This window comes from Muntiacus reevesi, chromosome 21 (assembly GCF_963930625.1).
Source record: "Muntiacus reevesi chromosome 21, mMunRee1.1, whole genome shotgun sequence".
Lineage (NCBI taxonomy): Eukaryota > Metazoa > Chordata > Mammalia > Artiodactyla > Cervidae > Muntiacus > Muntiacus reevesi.
In genome coordinates, this window is record NC_089269.1 from 50,047,382 (window position 1) to 50,062,553 (window position 15,172).

The window sequence follows — 15,172 nt, forward strand, 5'->3', positions numbered from 1 at the left end:
AGGATCTGATTCTGCAAGGCCATGCACCACCGCCCACCAGGCTCCTCTGTCCATGGGGTTTTCCCAGCAAGAATAATGAGGTGGGTTGCCATTACCTTCTCCAGGGGATCTTCCCAGACCAGGGATGCAAACCGTGTCTCCTGCATGGGCAGGATTCTTTCCCACTGCACCCCCAGGGAAGCCCGCTCTGCGCAATACTGTGCAGGAAAGTACCCAAAAGCACAATCATTTAGAAGGTGCACACGTGTGAGGGTGCACACCAGACACGTGAACGAACACGTGATCGGAGGTGGCGACGCACATTCACATCTTCGAAAGCTTGCAGCTTGAAGGAGACTTACTGGTCTACGGCCATACCACCCTGAACGCGCCCAATCTCGTCTGAAGGAGACTCACTGTAAGTCTAAAACTGCAGTTATTTTCTTTGTTTATAGTTTGTACCACCAACTTCCCCACCCACTGGAACATAAGCCCAGAGGACAGCAGGAACTTGGCCTGTGTCATATACAGTAAGTCCCCTACATATGAATGAATCCTGTTCTGAGAGTACATACGTAAGTCAGCTTGCTTGGGTAAGTCCAGCAAAGTTAGCCTAGGCACATAAAAACAAAAAATACACACACAGAAAAACAAAGAAAATGTTTGTAATCTCACAGTACATTACTTTGCCAACAAAGGTCAGTCTAGTCAAGGCTATGGTTTTTCCAGTGGCCATGGATGGACGTGAGACTTGGACTAAAGAAAGCTGAGCACAGAAAAATTGGTGCTTTTGAACTGTGGTGCTGGAGAAGACTCTTGAGAGTCCCTTGGACTGCAAGGAGATCCAACCAGTCCATCCTAAAGGAAATCAGTCCTGAGTATCCATTAGAAGGACTGATGCTGAAGCCAAAGCTCCAATCCTTTGGCCACCTGATGTGAAAAGCTGACTCATTTGAAAAGACTATGATGCTGGGAAAGATTGAAGGCGGGAAGAGAAGGGGATGACAGAGGATGAGATGGTTGGATGGCATCACCGACTCAATGGACATGAGTTTGAGTAAGCTCTGGGAGTTGGTGGACAGGGAGGCCTGGCGTGCTGCAGTCCATGGGGTCGCAGCAACTCCAAAGAGTTGGGACATGACTAAGTGACTGAACTGAACTGACAGTACCTTGAAAACTACAGAAGTGCTGGCTATATCCCCACTGCTTTCACAATTGCTTCCAGACATCCTGGGCTTGACATAAACATAGTGTATTACTATACTCTATGCAGTACTGTACAGTAAAGATCACAAAAGCACAGTCATGCAGCAACATATACCAGACACGTGACTGGACATGTGAACACATGTTTGAGTCTTTAAAAGTTCACAGTTTGAAGGTTCGTATGTAGGGGACTGACTGTTCTGTGCTGTCTCGGAAACCTATAACAGTGCTTGGCATCAATGAACATTCCTGAATAAATGAACAAATGTGTATTTTTAAACATATAGTAGACTTTATGGGAATATAGAGCGTATAGTTGGAATTCCCAGGTGTCTCAGAGGTAAAGAATCTGCCTGCCAGTGCAGGAGACACAGGAGACTCGGGTTCAATCCCTGGGTTAGGAAGATCCCCTGGAGAAGGAAATGGCAACCTACTCCAGCATGCTTGCCTGGAGAATCCCAGGGACAGAGGGGCCAGGCTCCATGGGGTCACAAAGAGTCAGACATGACTGAGGAATTGAGCACAGACGTGTTAGCAGAAATGACGAACAAAATACCCCGGGAAGGCTGTCTCTTTAAAGAAAAATGGGGGAAAACGTTGGTCCACAGATCATATAGGACAGAGATGTCCCACAGTCCCCTTCCCCACCACACAGTTTCCCCATCTTTAACGTCCTGCACCAGTGTGGTCCATGATGGGGGAGGGTGGCGGAAGGTGTGGTCTTAGTAAAGTGTGCCTGAATGCTAAGTTGCCTCAGTCATGTCGGACACTTTGCGACCTTCTGGACGATAGCCTGACAGGCTCTTCTGTCCATTGGATTCTCCAGGTGAGAATACTGGAGTGAGTTGCCATTTCCTCCTCCAGGGGATCTTTCAGATGAAGGGATTGAAAGTCTCCTGTGGCTCCTGCATTTCAGGCAGATTCTTTATGGCTAAGCCATCCCAGAGTGTTCAGTTCAGTTCAGGAAGCTCACGTACTGTTGAAGCCTGGCTTGGAGAATTTTAGCATTACTTTGCTAGCATGTGAGATGAGTGCAATTGTGCAGTAGTTTGAGTATTCTTTGGCATTACCTTTCTTTGGGATTAGAGTGAAAACTGACCTTTTCCAGTCCCGTGGCCACTGCTGACTTTTCCAAATTTGCTGGCATATTGAGTGCGGCACTTTCACAGCATCATCTTTCAGGATTTGAAATAGCTCAACTGGAATCCCATCACCTCCACTAGCTTTGTTCGGAGTGATGCTTCCTAAGGCCCACTTGACTTCACATTCCAGGATGTCTGGCTCTAGGTGAGTGATCACACCATTGTGGTTATCTGGGTCATAAAGATATTTTTTGTAGAGTTCTTCTATGTATTTTTGCCACCTCTTCTTAATATCTTCTGCTTCTGTTAGGTCCATACCATTTCTGTCCTTTATTGTGCCCATCTTTGCATGAAATGTTCCCTTGGTATCTCTAATTTTCTTGAAGAGATCACTAGTCTTTCCCATTCTATTGTTTTCCTCTATTTCTTTGCATTGATCACTGAGGAAGGCTTTCTTCTCTCTCCTTTGGAACTCCGCATTCAAATTTCTCCTTTGCCTTTAGTTACTCTTCTTTTCTCAGCTATTTGTAAGGCCTCGTCAGACAGTCATTTTGCATTTTTACATATCTTTTTCTTGGGGATGGTCTTGGTCCCTGCCTCCTGTACAATGTCATGAACCTCCATCCATAGTTCTTCAGGCACTCTGACTATCAGATCTAATCCCTTGAATCTATTTGTCACTTCCACTGTATAATCGTAAGGGATTTGATTTAGGTCATACCTGAATGGTCCAGTGGTTTTCCCTACTTTCTTCAATGTAAGCCTGAATTTGGCAATAAAGAGTTCATGATCTGAGCCAACCTCAGCTCCTGGTCTTGTTTTTGCTGACTGTATAGAGCTTCTCCATCTTTGGTTACAAAGAATCTAATCAATCTGATTTTGGTATTAACCATAGGTGATGTCCATGTGTAGAGTCTTCTCTTGTGTTGTTGGAAGAGGGTGTTTGCTATGACCAGTGCATTCTCTTGGGAAAACTGTTAGCCTTTGCCCTGCTTCGTTTTGTACTGCAAGGCCAAAAATGCCTGTCACTCCAGGTATCTCTTGACTTCCTACTTTGCATTCTAGTCCCCTATGATGAAAATGACATCTTTTTGGGGTGTTAGTTCTAGAAGGTCTAGTAGGTCTTCAAAGGACCGTTCAACTTCAGCTTCTTTAGCATTACTGGTCGGGGCATAGACTTGGGTTACTGTGATGTTGAACGGTTTTCCTTGGAAAGGAACTGAGATCATTCTGTCCCCAGGGTGTACACGTGGGTAAATTGGTGACCCCGCCCGCGCGCTATCCGAAAGCAGCCGGGCGCGCGCACCAGCGGAGGAGACTTGCTCCACCTCTCTGGGCGGAGACCCCGAGATTCATCCGGGGCGCCCCGGGAGCGAAGGCTGCGGGCCACCACCACTCCCCCTCTGCTCGCCTTTGCCCGGCGCCGGCGGTCCCTGCCCAAGGGACCAACTGCAGCCGGCATCCGGGTCGCGAGCGCCGAGCTGGGGTGCGGAGGGGCGGCGGCGGAGTCCGGCTAGAGCGGGTGGGCCCGAGGCTGGCACCCCGAGGGCAGCGGCGAGGCCACACTGCCAAGGTAACGCGGGCCGGCGGGGGCGACGGGAATCGCGGGGCGAGGGAGAGTGGGGAGGGCACCGGGCGACGCCGCCTCTGCGCCGCCGTTTCCCGGAATCCCTCTCCAGGAGCCTGTCTCTGCCTGGAACTCCTCCTCCCGCCTGTGCCCGGGATCGCAGGGTTTTGCCGCGCGCGCCGCCGCACCCCTGCCCGGGGGCACCCCCTCTCCAAGCTCCCCGCGGCCCTGGAGGGTCCCTGGGGGGCATCCACTGACTGTCCCCTGCGGCCGCGCTGCCCTCGGCCCTGTCCAGGCGTCCTCCGTTCATCGTCCCCCACGCACACCCCCGGGGACCACTTGTTTGTACATTCAGCCCTGCAGCTGACCCCCAAGGGCCCTGGCCGCTTCGAGGTGAGAGTCAAATTCCTTAGGGTCCACAGCGCCCTGCAAAACTGGGTTACCGGCTCGGGTCTCCGGTTCGCGGTCTTCCGTCAGCCCTCCAGTCTGAGGTTAGGCATAGTTTGTCCCCGTGCCGGAGAGGGGTGCGGAGGGGCCATCGGAGCTGGATGGTCCTACGTCCTTACAGACCCATCGCTTGGGAGCTGGAGTGGGGACAGGGCGATGGGACACGGTGGCGGAGACAGGAGTGGACCCGCGTCTGGGGTCGGGAGGGAGCGAGGAACCGGGTGCCCGTCGACGCTGCACATTTGACTCTGACCGATGGAGCCAGTTAAACCCAGTTACGAGTTGGATCCATCAACCCACTTAACCTAGCGAAGGGTAGCTTTGAGGAACTCTAGCTATCCCGTCTCTCTTTGTGTCTTTCTCTTTTAATATTTGTTTGATCTCCTTGCTTTTGTTTGGCAAAAAGTCTTAGAAACTGAGTGGAAGGAGGCAGGAGTTGGGGAGGCAGGTGCTGCAAGAGTCCCGGCGTCCCAGTCCCACCACCAGCTCCTGGCCTCCAGCAATCTGACCCTGAGGCCAACTGGGCTGCCACCTGCCCGGCATCTTGGCCAGGTTTCAAAGTACCCGCCTCCTGCTGTCCTGACTTGGAGAGGACAGAGGTGAAAGCAAGACTGTAGTAAAATTTGCTCTAAAGAAAACATCTATCAGTGTGCCCTTAGTTGATAAGATGTGACCACTTTGTGGCAGAAAGTGAACTTCTGAGTTCTCTAGTTCATGAGTTGCTTTTCAATGTTGGATCATCAAAAATCTGTGTGACTCTTTTATCCTTACCTGGGTTTCTTCTAATGTTTCTCATGTATTTATTTCAAACTTAAAGACAATCTGCCTGAGATTTGGCTTCTGAAATTTGACACCAGTAATTTATCTTAAAAAAAAAATAGATGAAGAATCATTGCCTGGAGGTACTGTCTTGAAAGTGAAACTTTTATTAAAATGTATTTTCCATCCTCCTCCACTTGCATACACAGAGCAAGTTGGACTTCCTGTGACATTTACAAATCTTCAAATTATTGTAGTCTGAAGCATATGTATTCTTTGATGGTCAATCATATTTTACCAAAAGTAAGACACAATGATGGATATAAGGTGTACTTTAAAAACTTTTATGTCACTGGGTAGGAAAAACCACTGTCAATTATGGTATGTCATGCCACCATACAGAGCACCCTGATTGCACAGACGTTCAGATGTCAGAAGGAAGTGTACATTTTATAATTTGTGAGGTAGAATCTCTTGGCAGAGCTTGGTGATACTTTTCCCTGAGGACTTTTCATTGCTTCAAAGAATGAAACTGGTGGTGTGCAGGAAGAAGAAATAAGAACAGCTTGCTGGGAGAGCAGTTGGCCGACGTAAGGGTGGTGGAGTAAGGAGAATACGAAAAAGGGAAAGAGAGAGGGAGAGAGAAACATGGATGGATGTTGGGTAGGGAGTAGTTCAGAACCACTGAGAATCTTCAAGAACCAGCAAGAAAATGAATTCATTCGGTATCCCCACGAGCCAGGGTTTAACAAACTGGTACATGGGAGAGTTATTCTTAAACCCTGTTTTTCTGAAACACTGTTGTTTTAATTCTGAGGTTTCTTAAAAAATATATTTAAAATTTGAGTGTATCCGACCACCAGAAAAAAATGTATGGAATCCACAAAAATCCTAAAAGTGCTTCCTAATAAATAAGAAAGAATGAAACCATGAGTTTTAGCATGACTTAGCTGTTTCATTTTCAGACAAAGGAGCAGCTGGCGCTTTCTGCTGGGGTGCGAGGGAAATATACTGGGCGGGGGAGGAGGGTGCAGAACCGGAGAAGCTGGCACCAGAGTCAGGGGACCCCACCAAGGCCCCACGGTTGACCCACCCCTCCTTGACCCTGCCTGCAGGACACTTACCGGGTGTTCCAGGAAGAAGCAGAGCCCAGACTACACTTCCCTGATAGGCGCGCCCACATCCCAGCACCAATGCTTTGGGCTAGAGAAACTGCCCAGTCTTCACAGAACAAACTGGAATCAGGCACAGTTTTTAAAAGGAGGTCAGTGTTTCACTTCACTTTATCACAATTGCAGGAGACAAAGGAATCGAAGTATGAACGAGGTAAGCAGAAATGGTGCTGAAAAAAAGAAAGGAAAGAACATGATAGCTTGCAGGATTAGTCACTCAGTCGTGCCCGACTCTTTGTGACCCCATGCAACTCTAGCCCACTAGGCTCCTCTGTCCATGGAATTTTCCAGGCAAGAATACTGAAGTGGGTAGCCATTCCCTTCTCCAGGCGATCTTCCTGGCCCAGGGATCGAACCCTGGTCTCATGCACTGCAGGCAGTTTCTTTACCACCTGAGCCACCAGTGATAGCTTGCAGGAATCTTACTAAAAAGAAAATATTACTCTTGGGACAGAAGGCCATTCTTTACGAACAACAACAGCAACAAGCCATGATTTTTGTTATTGTTGTTGTTTAGTTGCTTAGTTGTGTCTGACTCTTCTGCGACCCCACGGACTAAAGCCCGCCAGGCTCCTCTGTCCATGGGATTCTCCAGGAAAGAATACTGGAGTGGGTTGCCATGTCCTCCTCCAGGGGAATCTTCCCAACACAGGGATCAAACTCAGGTCTCCTGCTTTGCAGACAAATTCTTTACCATCTGAACGACCATAATAGCTTTAGATCCTTCAAAAATTGATTTAAAAATATGAATTAACAAATTTTTATTATCAATAACTGTTTATTATCAATAAAACAAACTCAAAGGTAAGAAAAAAATTTAATTGGGATGAAAAGGAAGATTGCAGACTTACAGGAATACACTGAAGATCATTGAAATATAATTACAGAAGAAACAAGAGGAAAGAATAGAACTGATCCTGCTGAAAGTAAAAATATTTTAACAGAGGAAAGACTCTTAAGCCCCCAAAATTCAGAGACAAAGATGAAGTCATTTATTAAGAATTAGATGTGGGAGACAGATAAAGCACAGTCAGGCATTAGGATACTTGAATTTCCTTAAGTGAAGCCAACAAATGGGACAAAAAATGCAAACAAAAATAAGATAAATTTTATTGAAATGAAGAAAAATGGTCTGTAGGCCAAAAGAGCTTGATATTTTCCAGGAAATTTTCATATAGGAATGCTTAGTACCACGATATCTTCAGTAGTTTACATTCAAAGGAAAAGAATTATCATTATTTAGGAATTGAAAAAAGAGTAAATAAAGGAGAGGAAAATCACATCAAGTTGCTCTCAGTCTCCAGGGCTGTGCTAGATGCCAGAGGACAATGGTTCCAAGGGAAAAGTTTTAGGGAAAGAAACTTTTTCCCAAGAGGATTTGTCATCCAGCTAGAAGATGTCATTCAGGTTGAAAGTCAACAGAAAGGGGCTTCTTCAAATATGAAAGAACAAAGGAAATGCAGCACCCATGAGCCCTTATGGAAAAAAAAAAAAAAAACTGCTGGAGAATAAAATTCAGCGCATAGTAAATAAAGAGAGAAGTCAAAGTAAAGAACTCAAGCATCAAGAACTCATGATATAAAGGACTGTTGGTCACAAAAGAGAGTCCAAGTGCCATAATTAAGACCCAGCATAGCCAAAAAAAAAGAAAAAGAAAAGGAAAGGACTGTTGGTGACTATTTATTTAAATGTGGAATTAATATAAAACATCTTTGGAAATTATGCAATAAAATGCGATTATTATATAACTGGGCACACACACAAAGAGAAAAAGTAATCAGGTAGGGGCGGAAGAGGAAGATGGATGGAAATATGAGAGCTAGGCCCTGTAGTTCTCACCTTTGAAGGCGCGGATCAGTAAACAGAGATGAACAGTTAGCGCTGTGAAATCGTATTCCAACTTCCAATGTCTTTGTAATTTTTTTAACTTTGGAGGGATATTTTAGGGAGTTATTCTTTCTTATGGAAATAATTGAAATGTCAACAATTTTTCTGCCTTTGCTTCAGTTTTTTTCCAAGTAAAATTAAATTTAGACAAAAATACCCTGTGTGTGTGTGTGTGTGTGTGTGTGTGTGTGTGTGTGCTGCATGTGTGCATAGAAAGATCTCTGGGATTATGTTATTCATTAATGTTAATGATGGAACTATCTGGATGCTGAGATTTTACTTTTATGCCTTATTTTTAATTTTTTTTTAATGAATGAGTTGAACTATTCTTACCAAAGCAAGAAATAAACCAGAAACAAATATGCCAAGACATTAACAATGCTTGATGCCTGGTAGTAAAAATAAAGATACTTGTTACTTTCTTCTTTGTGCTTTTCTGTATTTTTTAAAATTTCCAGGGTGGGGGGAAATATATGTCATTTTATTTGTAGAGTTTTTCTGAATCCATTCATTCACTGATGAGCAAAGATGTGCCAGGTGTCAGGCTGTACCAGATAGAAGAAACGACACAGTTCTTCTCTCTCCCAGGAGAACAGGGGGCAGCGAGTTCTGTGAGGGTTGTCTGTCTGTCTTTGTTAGGAGGAGTTGAAACTCAGAGAAGAGTCACTTTGCCACAGTAGCATCCGTTTGAGCTGGGCCTTGAAAATGTGTAGTGTTTGTCTGGGTATCAGTGACAAGGATTGTTGGGGGAGGGAGGAAGGGAGAGAGGATGGTGGTGATAGGAGATTCAGAGCAGGTGTGATTTGTGGCTCAGAGTTCAGAGCGAGACACTTGTGTGGGCCACTTGAACTGTGGTGTTGGAGAAGACTCTTGAGAGTCCCTTGAACTGCAAGGAGATCCAACCAGTCCATCCTAAAGGAGATCAGTCCTGGGTATTCATTGGAAGGACTTGATGTTGAAGCTGAAACTCCAATACTTTGACCACCTGATGCGAAGAGCTGACTCATTGGAAAAGACCCTGATGCTGGGAAAGATTGAAGGCGGGAGGAGAAGGGGACAACAGAGGATGAGATGGTTGAATGGCATCACTGACTCGATGGACATGAGTTTGAGTAAATTCCTGGAGTTGGTGATGGACAGGGAGGCCTGGCTTGCTGCAGTCCATGGGGTCGCAAAGAGTCAGACACGACTGAGTGACTGAACTGAAACCAGATCTAAATGCAAATATAAGAGCATTTAAGCCCGATGGTGAATCACCAAATTATAATACAGAGTTGGCATTTCCTAGCACTCCACTCCAGTACTCTTGCCTGGAAAATCCCATGGACGGAGGAGCCTGGTAGGCTACAGTCCATGGGGTCGCGAAGAGTCGGACACGACTGAGCAACTCCACTTTCACTTTTCACTTTCATGCACTGGAGAAGGAAATGGCAGCCCACTCCAGTATTCTTGCCTGGAGAATTCCAGGGACGGGAGCCCGGTGGGCTGCCGTCTATGGGGTCACGCAGAGTTGGACATGACTGACGTGACTTAGCAGCTGCAGCAGCACATCTTGGGAGAATTCCTGGAAGTAGGTAGAAGCAGTAAACTCAAGCCCAGACTCAGGAGGGGAGCAAAGAGGAAGAGAGGATTCCCATGGGCCCACAGCCAGGGTCAGTGCCACTGCCCACAGGCGCCGGGGGCTCTTCTGCCCTGGCAACCCTGGGTATACATGCACTTGAACCCTCAACTGCTAGCCACCAGCCTGAGATGGACTCTGGAAAAGGCAAACCCTGAGTCTCCCTTTTCCAAGGATCTGCCACCCCAACCCATAGCATGCTGGCAGACAGTGAAGAGTCCTTAAACCTCTGCTCCTGGCCCTGCTCCATACCCCGATCTAGACTGACCTTGACATTTAACTCCCGCCAGACCAGGTAGCCACCAGTGGGTGGCAAAGTGGGCCAGGGATAGCTTCCAGCCTCCCTGCACACACGCCAGGAGGGCATCAATGCAGCATGATCGCTCTCCCACCCTGTGACCCAGCTGTTGCCCCCACGAAAAGAACATCAAGCAGTCATGGGGCATAGAGAGAGGGGCCAGGTCAGGCCCCCATCCTGCAGGGGTTGGAGGAGCAAGACCCAAGTGCGAATCGATCTCCTATTTTGTCCCATCAGACTTCACTAACAAAACACAAGTTCAAAGATAAAACGATTAAGAATTTCAAGATGGCCACAGGAGAGCAATAAACCAAGAGTGGGCCCCTTCTGGTGTGCAGGGCCCCTGGGGTGACCGAAGCCGGCCCCGGCTGCAGAGAAAAGAGTGACCAGAGGGAGGTTACCAGAAGAGTAACCTTTAGGGAGGCTGAGCTGCTTGGAGTCAGGGGGAGTTTTAAAGAGCTTCATGAACAGTTCCAGGCGGGATGCCAAGATGGTAAATTAGATTTTCCAAGCAAGCAAGAATCTGCTATCAGAAATCTAATTGGAAGCGGAGTATGACTCACCAGGAACAAAGAAAGGGAGGCCACATCCTGTGGCTCGGAGCAGGAGAGGGGGGCTCTAGTTGTGTAGCTGGGTGTGTGTACTTTCAGCCCCGGAGGAGAGGGAAGGTTCTGCGCAGGCCGTCATCAGAGCACAACAGAGAGACCAGAGGCCACAGGACAAGTGGTCAGGTAGGAGGGAGTCACCCCCAAGGTGGCATTCCACAGTCTTGGTGCTCCCAGCATCTAGAGAACGTCCATGACCAGGCAAGCCCTCTGCTGAGCAGTGATGATGGCAGATAACATCGCATGTCTTAAAGACACCTCTGTGGATGTGCTAATGATGGTACACTTCCCGGGTGGCCCAGTGGTAAAGAATCTGCCCACCAATGCAGGAGATGCAGGGGTCATGGGTTCCAACCCTGGGTGCGGATGATTCCCCAGAGGAGGAAATGGCAACCCACCCCAGTGTCTTGCCTGGAAAATCCCATGGACCCAGGAGCCTGGTGGGCTACAGTCCAGGAGGTCGTGAAGAGTCAGACACGACTGAGCATGCACTTGTTACGGGAAAAGTTGAGGTGCCCAGATAGCTCATGGGTGGTAGGCGGCAATTTTGACTTGGAATCTTTTGGCTTGATAGCATGATAGTCGAGGGGACTTTTTAATGTGTTCTTAGCTTGAATTCATGTCTGCCACGTGGTGGTCATTTTTCACTTTGACTTGGGGCTTGGGGCTACCCCAGTGTTTGCGGGGACAGGAGAACACCCAGTAGTTTGGATGGAGACAGAGATCCAGGGGAGTGAAAGAATGAGACCGACTGGGGTCTCCATAAAATGTTTCAAGACTTCCTTTCTCACCTTGGAATGAAGAAGACTTTCTAACTAACTCAAAATGCAGATGCTAAGAAAGAAAATACCTTTAAGTCTAAAACCTCAGACGTTTCCCTTAAAAAAGAAGAAAAGCCGCACAGGCAAATCAAAGGACAAATGACAACGGCAGAGGAAAATAAAAAAGATGTGACTCATATCACAAAGGGCCAGTTTGCGTCACACTTAAAAAGCTCCTTCTAATCGATGTGAAGAGTGAAATCTTAAAAAGAGGGAATATATACATATAACTGACTCACTTTACTGTACAGCAGAAACTAACCCAGCATTGTAAAGCAACTATATTAAAAAAAAAAAATTTTAAGAACCAATGTTAAAAAAAAAAGCAATGATTCAAAGATAGACAATTAATTAGAAAGGAAACACCTCTGCCATATATGCTTGGTCTTACTTAGAATAAGAGAAGTACAGAATTACTATAAATCTGAAGACAACTTTGCATTTATGAATTTGATTTTCAGAAATCCAAGAGCTTGATGGTTATCATTATCATAATCATTAGTTATCATTGTCATTCCCTACAAGCTCTTCCTTTGTGGGGAAGCAGAAATTCTCACACACTGCAATGGGTTGTGTAAACCACTACAGCCACAAGGGCGAGAGTGTGGCTGTCTCTATCAAAATTGCAAATGCAAGGATGTCCCTGGTGGTCCAGTGGTTAAGACTCCGTGATTTCATTGCAGAGAGGCTTTAATTGCAGAGGGCCAGGGCTCTATCCCTGGTCGGGGAACTAAGGTCTCACAAGCCTCACATTTAGTGAAGCCAAAAAAAAAAAAACAAAAACAAAAAACATATGCATGGTCACTTTGGGCCTGGTCTCTTCTGTCTGCCCCTGCAAACAAGCCTCCACCTTCCCCATCTTTTACTGTACCCTGGGGTCCTGTCTTGCATGGGTATGGCCATCAGCTGCCTTGTCCTGTGGCTTTGATTGGAATCAGCCAATGGGGAGCCCCAGGAGAGGAGAAGGAAGACAGTGAGGAATATCTGTGCTCCTCTCTCCTTTCTAATTCCAGTCTTGGGACGTTCCCTCTGTACCTCAAGCCCACAATGAGAACAGTCCTCGCTGCTGTTATTTTGAGATCCTACGCTCGTCCTTATGGTTGGCCTGGAGCCAGCTCACACATTTGTATTAAGTAGTCCCTTGATGAAAATCTTCTTCAAGTTAGCCAGAGTTGAATGTGCTCTTACCTGCTGGGACCCTGACTGAACCCCACTTTGGCCTAGCAGTCCTATTTCTGGGAAACTTTCTCACACTTAGACTTGACATGCTCAGAATGAGGCATTTCAAGAAAATCCATTGCAGAAACAGTTGGAAGTCACTCAAATGTTCTTTGTGGTGACTGGACATATAAATCATGGTATGTCCACAGAGTAGACTATATGTAACTATTTAAAAAAAAAAAAAAAGAAATTCTCTTTGGTGTTGATATAGAAAGAGCTCCCAAATTTATTTTTAAGTGGAAAAAAGCAGGAGTTAAACAGGGAATGTATATGCTATGTGTGTACTAAGTTGCTTCAGTTGTGTCTAACTCTGACCCCATGGACAGTAGCCCACGAGGCTCCTCTATCCATGGGGTTTTCCAGGCAAGAATACTGGAGTGGGTTTCCATGTCCTCCTCGACCCTTGGGTCGAGAAGATCTCTCTTGTGTCTCCTACATTGGCAAGCAGGTTCTCTACCACTAGCATCACCTGCTATCTCTGTGTTTGGAAAAATAGGGGTGGGGAGAATAAGAATACATTTTTGTATTTGCTTATGCATGAAGGTAAACATGAATTTGGGCAAACTCCGGGAGACAGCAAGGGGCAGGGAGGCCTGATGTGCTGCCATCCACAGGGTCTCAAAGAGTTGGACATGACCAGGCGACTGAACAACAACATGTATGAAGATATTCTGAAGGACTAACCCAAAAAAATTAAAATAGTTTTCCAAAGGGAGCAAGACACTTCACAATTTGATTTTTCGTATATTTAAATTTTTGGAACCAAATGACTATGGGTCCCACAAGCTGAGATAAAGCTCCTTGTGTAAATGGGGTGAATGATCCAGCTCCCAGAAGGGCAGAGAGGAAACCTGGAATCAGGAATTTCCTGCTGGGGACTTCCCTGGTGGCTCAGTGGTTAAGAATCCTCCTTGCAATTCAGGGGACGCAGTTTCAATCCCTGGTCAGGGATTAAGATCCCACATGGCACAGGACAGCTAAGCCACACACCTCAATTACTGAAGCCAGCGGACACAACGAGAGGGTCTGTGCTGCAACAAAGTAGATGCCACGCGCCACAGCTAAGACCCCGTTCAGTTCAGTCGCTCATATGTGTTCTTTGCATGAGGTGGCCAAAGTATTGGAGTTTCAGCTTCAGCATCGGTCCTTCCAATGAATATTCAGGACCGGTTTCCTTTAGGATGGACTGATTGGATCTCCTTGCAGTCCAAGGGACTCGCAAGAGTCTTCTCCAACACGACAGTCCAAAAGCATCAGTTCTTTGGTGCTCAGCTTTCTTCATGGTCCAGCTCTTATATCCATACACAACTAATGGGAAAACCAAAGCTTTGACCAGACAGAACTTTGTTAGCAAAGTAGTATCTCTGCTTTTTAATATGCTGTCTAGGTTGGTTGTAGCTTTTCTTCCAAGAAGCAAGTGTCTTTTAATTTCATGGCTGCAGTCACCAATGCAGTGATTTTGGAGCCAAAAAAAAATAAAGTCTGTCACTGTTTCCATTGTTTCCTCCATCTATTTGCCATGGAGTGATGGGACCAGATGCCATGATCTTAGTTTTCTGAATGTTGAGTTTTAAGCCAACTTTTCCCCTCTCCTCTTTAGTTCTTCACTTTCTGCCATAAAGGTGGTGTCATCTGCATATCTGAGGCTATTGATATTTCTCCCGGCAATCTTCATTCCAGCCCAGCGCTTCTCATGATGTACTCTGCATATAAGTGAAATAAGCAGGGTGACAATATACAGCCTTGACGTACTCCTTTCCCAATTTGGAACCAGTGTGTTGTTCCATGTCCAGTTCTGACTCTTGCTTCCTGACCTGCATACAGATTGTCTTTGTCTGTTGTCTTTGCAGTTTAATTAGATATTTCACAATTCTGATCCCTAATGTTGATTTCTTTTCAGATGTGAAAGTAACGAAAAGACGCATAAAATAATAAAAATGCTCTTGAGCCAGAATGTGTCGGTGACTGGACCACTGAATTTGTATCCCGTGGGTGAGTGTTACTTTTTCTCACAGCTCCATGTACAGGGACCCTGTTAGGAAGTAGCCAATTGATTTCCCAGTCCTGAGGACACAGTATGAGCTGCCCAATGTCGAGAGCCGAGTGGAACGTAGCTAGGAATTCTGTGTTGATGGTTTGATTTACAATGGGTTTCTGTTCTGCTGGTATTTTAGGAAAACAACCGAACAATCACAGACGTGAGGCTCAATAATGAAGGAGCTAGCTTCATTGTGATATGAAGAGGAATTTCCCTTAATACTTTCTTTTTCATTCTAATCCAGGGTGGAGTTTATCACTCCATTCCTACCTTTGGAAAGAGGCCAGACCCCTAGGACTTCCCTGGTAGCTCAGTGGTTAAGAATCTGCCTGCAAATGCAGGAGAGCTGGTCCGATCCCTGGGTCGGGCAAACTGTAGGAGAGTATCTATGTATCCTAAGTGTAAAGAAAGATTTCTTAAAGCTTACAAAGCACACATCAAAACCAAAAAAAGCCTTCTATGAAAATTAAAT

General features: G+C 46.1%; 1 protein-coding gene across 3 annotated transcripts in view; it reads left to right on the plus strand.

Moving 5' to 3' along the window:
* The first annotated feature begins 3,561 nt into the window (after positions 1-3,561).
* Positions 3,562-15,172, plus strand: part of IFNAR2 (interferon alpha and beta receptor subunit 2) — a 34,434-nt gene continuing 22,823 nt past the window's right edge. The window contains exons 1-2 of one of the 3 annotated variants that reach the window (XM_065913450.1): positions 3,562-3,840; positions 14,563-14,654. In XM_065913450.1, the coding sequence (XP_065769522.1) occupies positions 14,600-14,654 (55 nt within the window). In that variant the 5' untranslated portion in view covers positions 3,562-3,840; positions 14,563-14,599. Of the gene's footprint in view, positions 3,841-14,562; positions 14,655-15,172 lie in introns of those variants that run through there. The other 2 variants (XM_065913452.1, XM_065913451.1) reach the window with 2 other exon arrangements.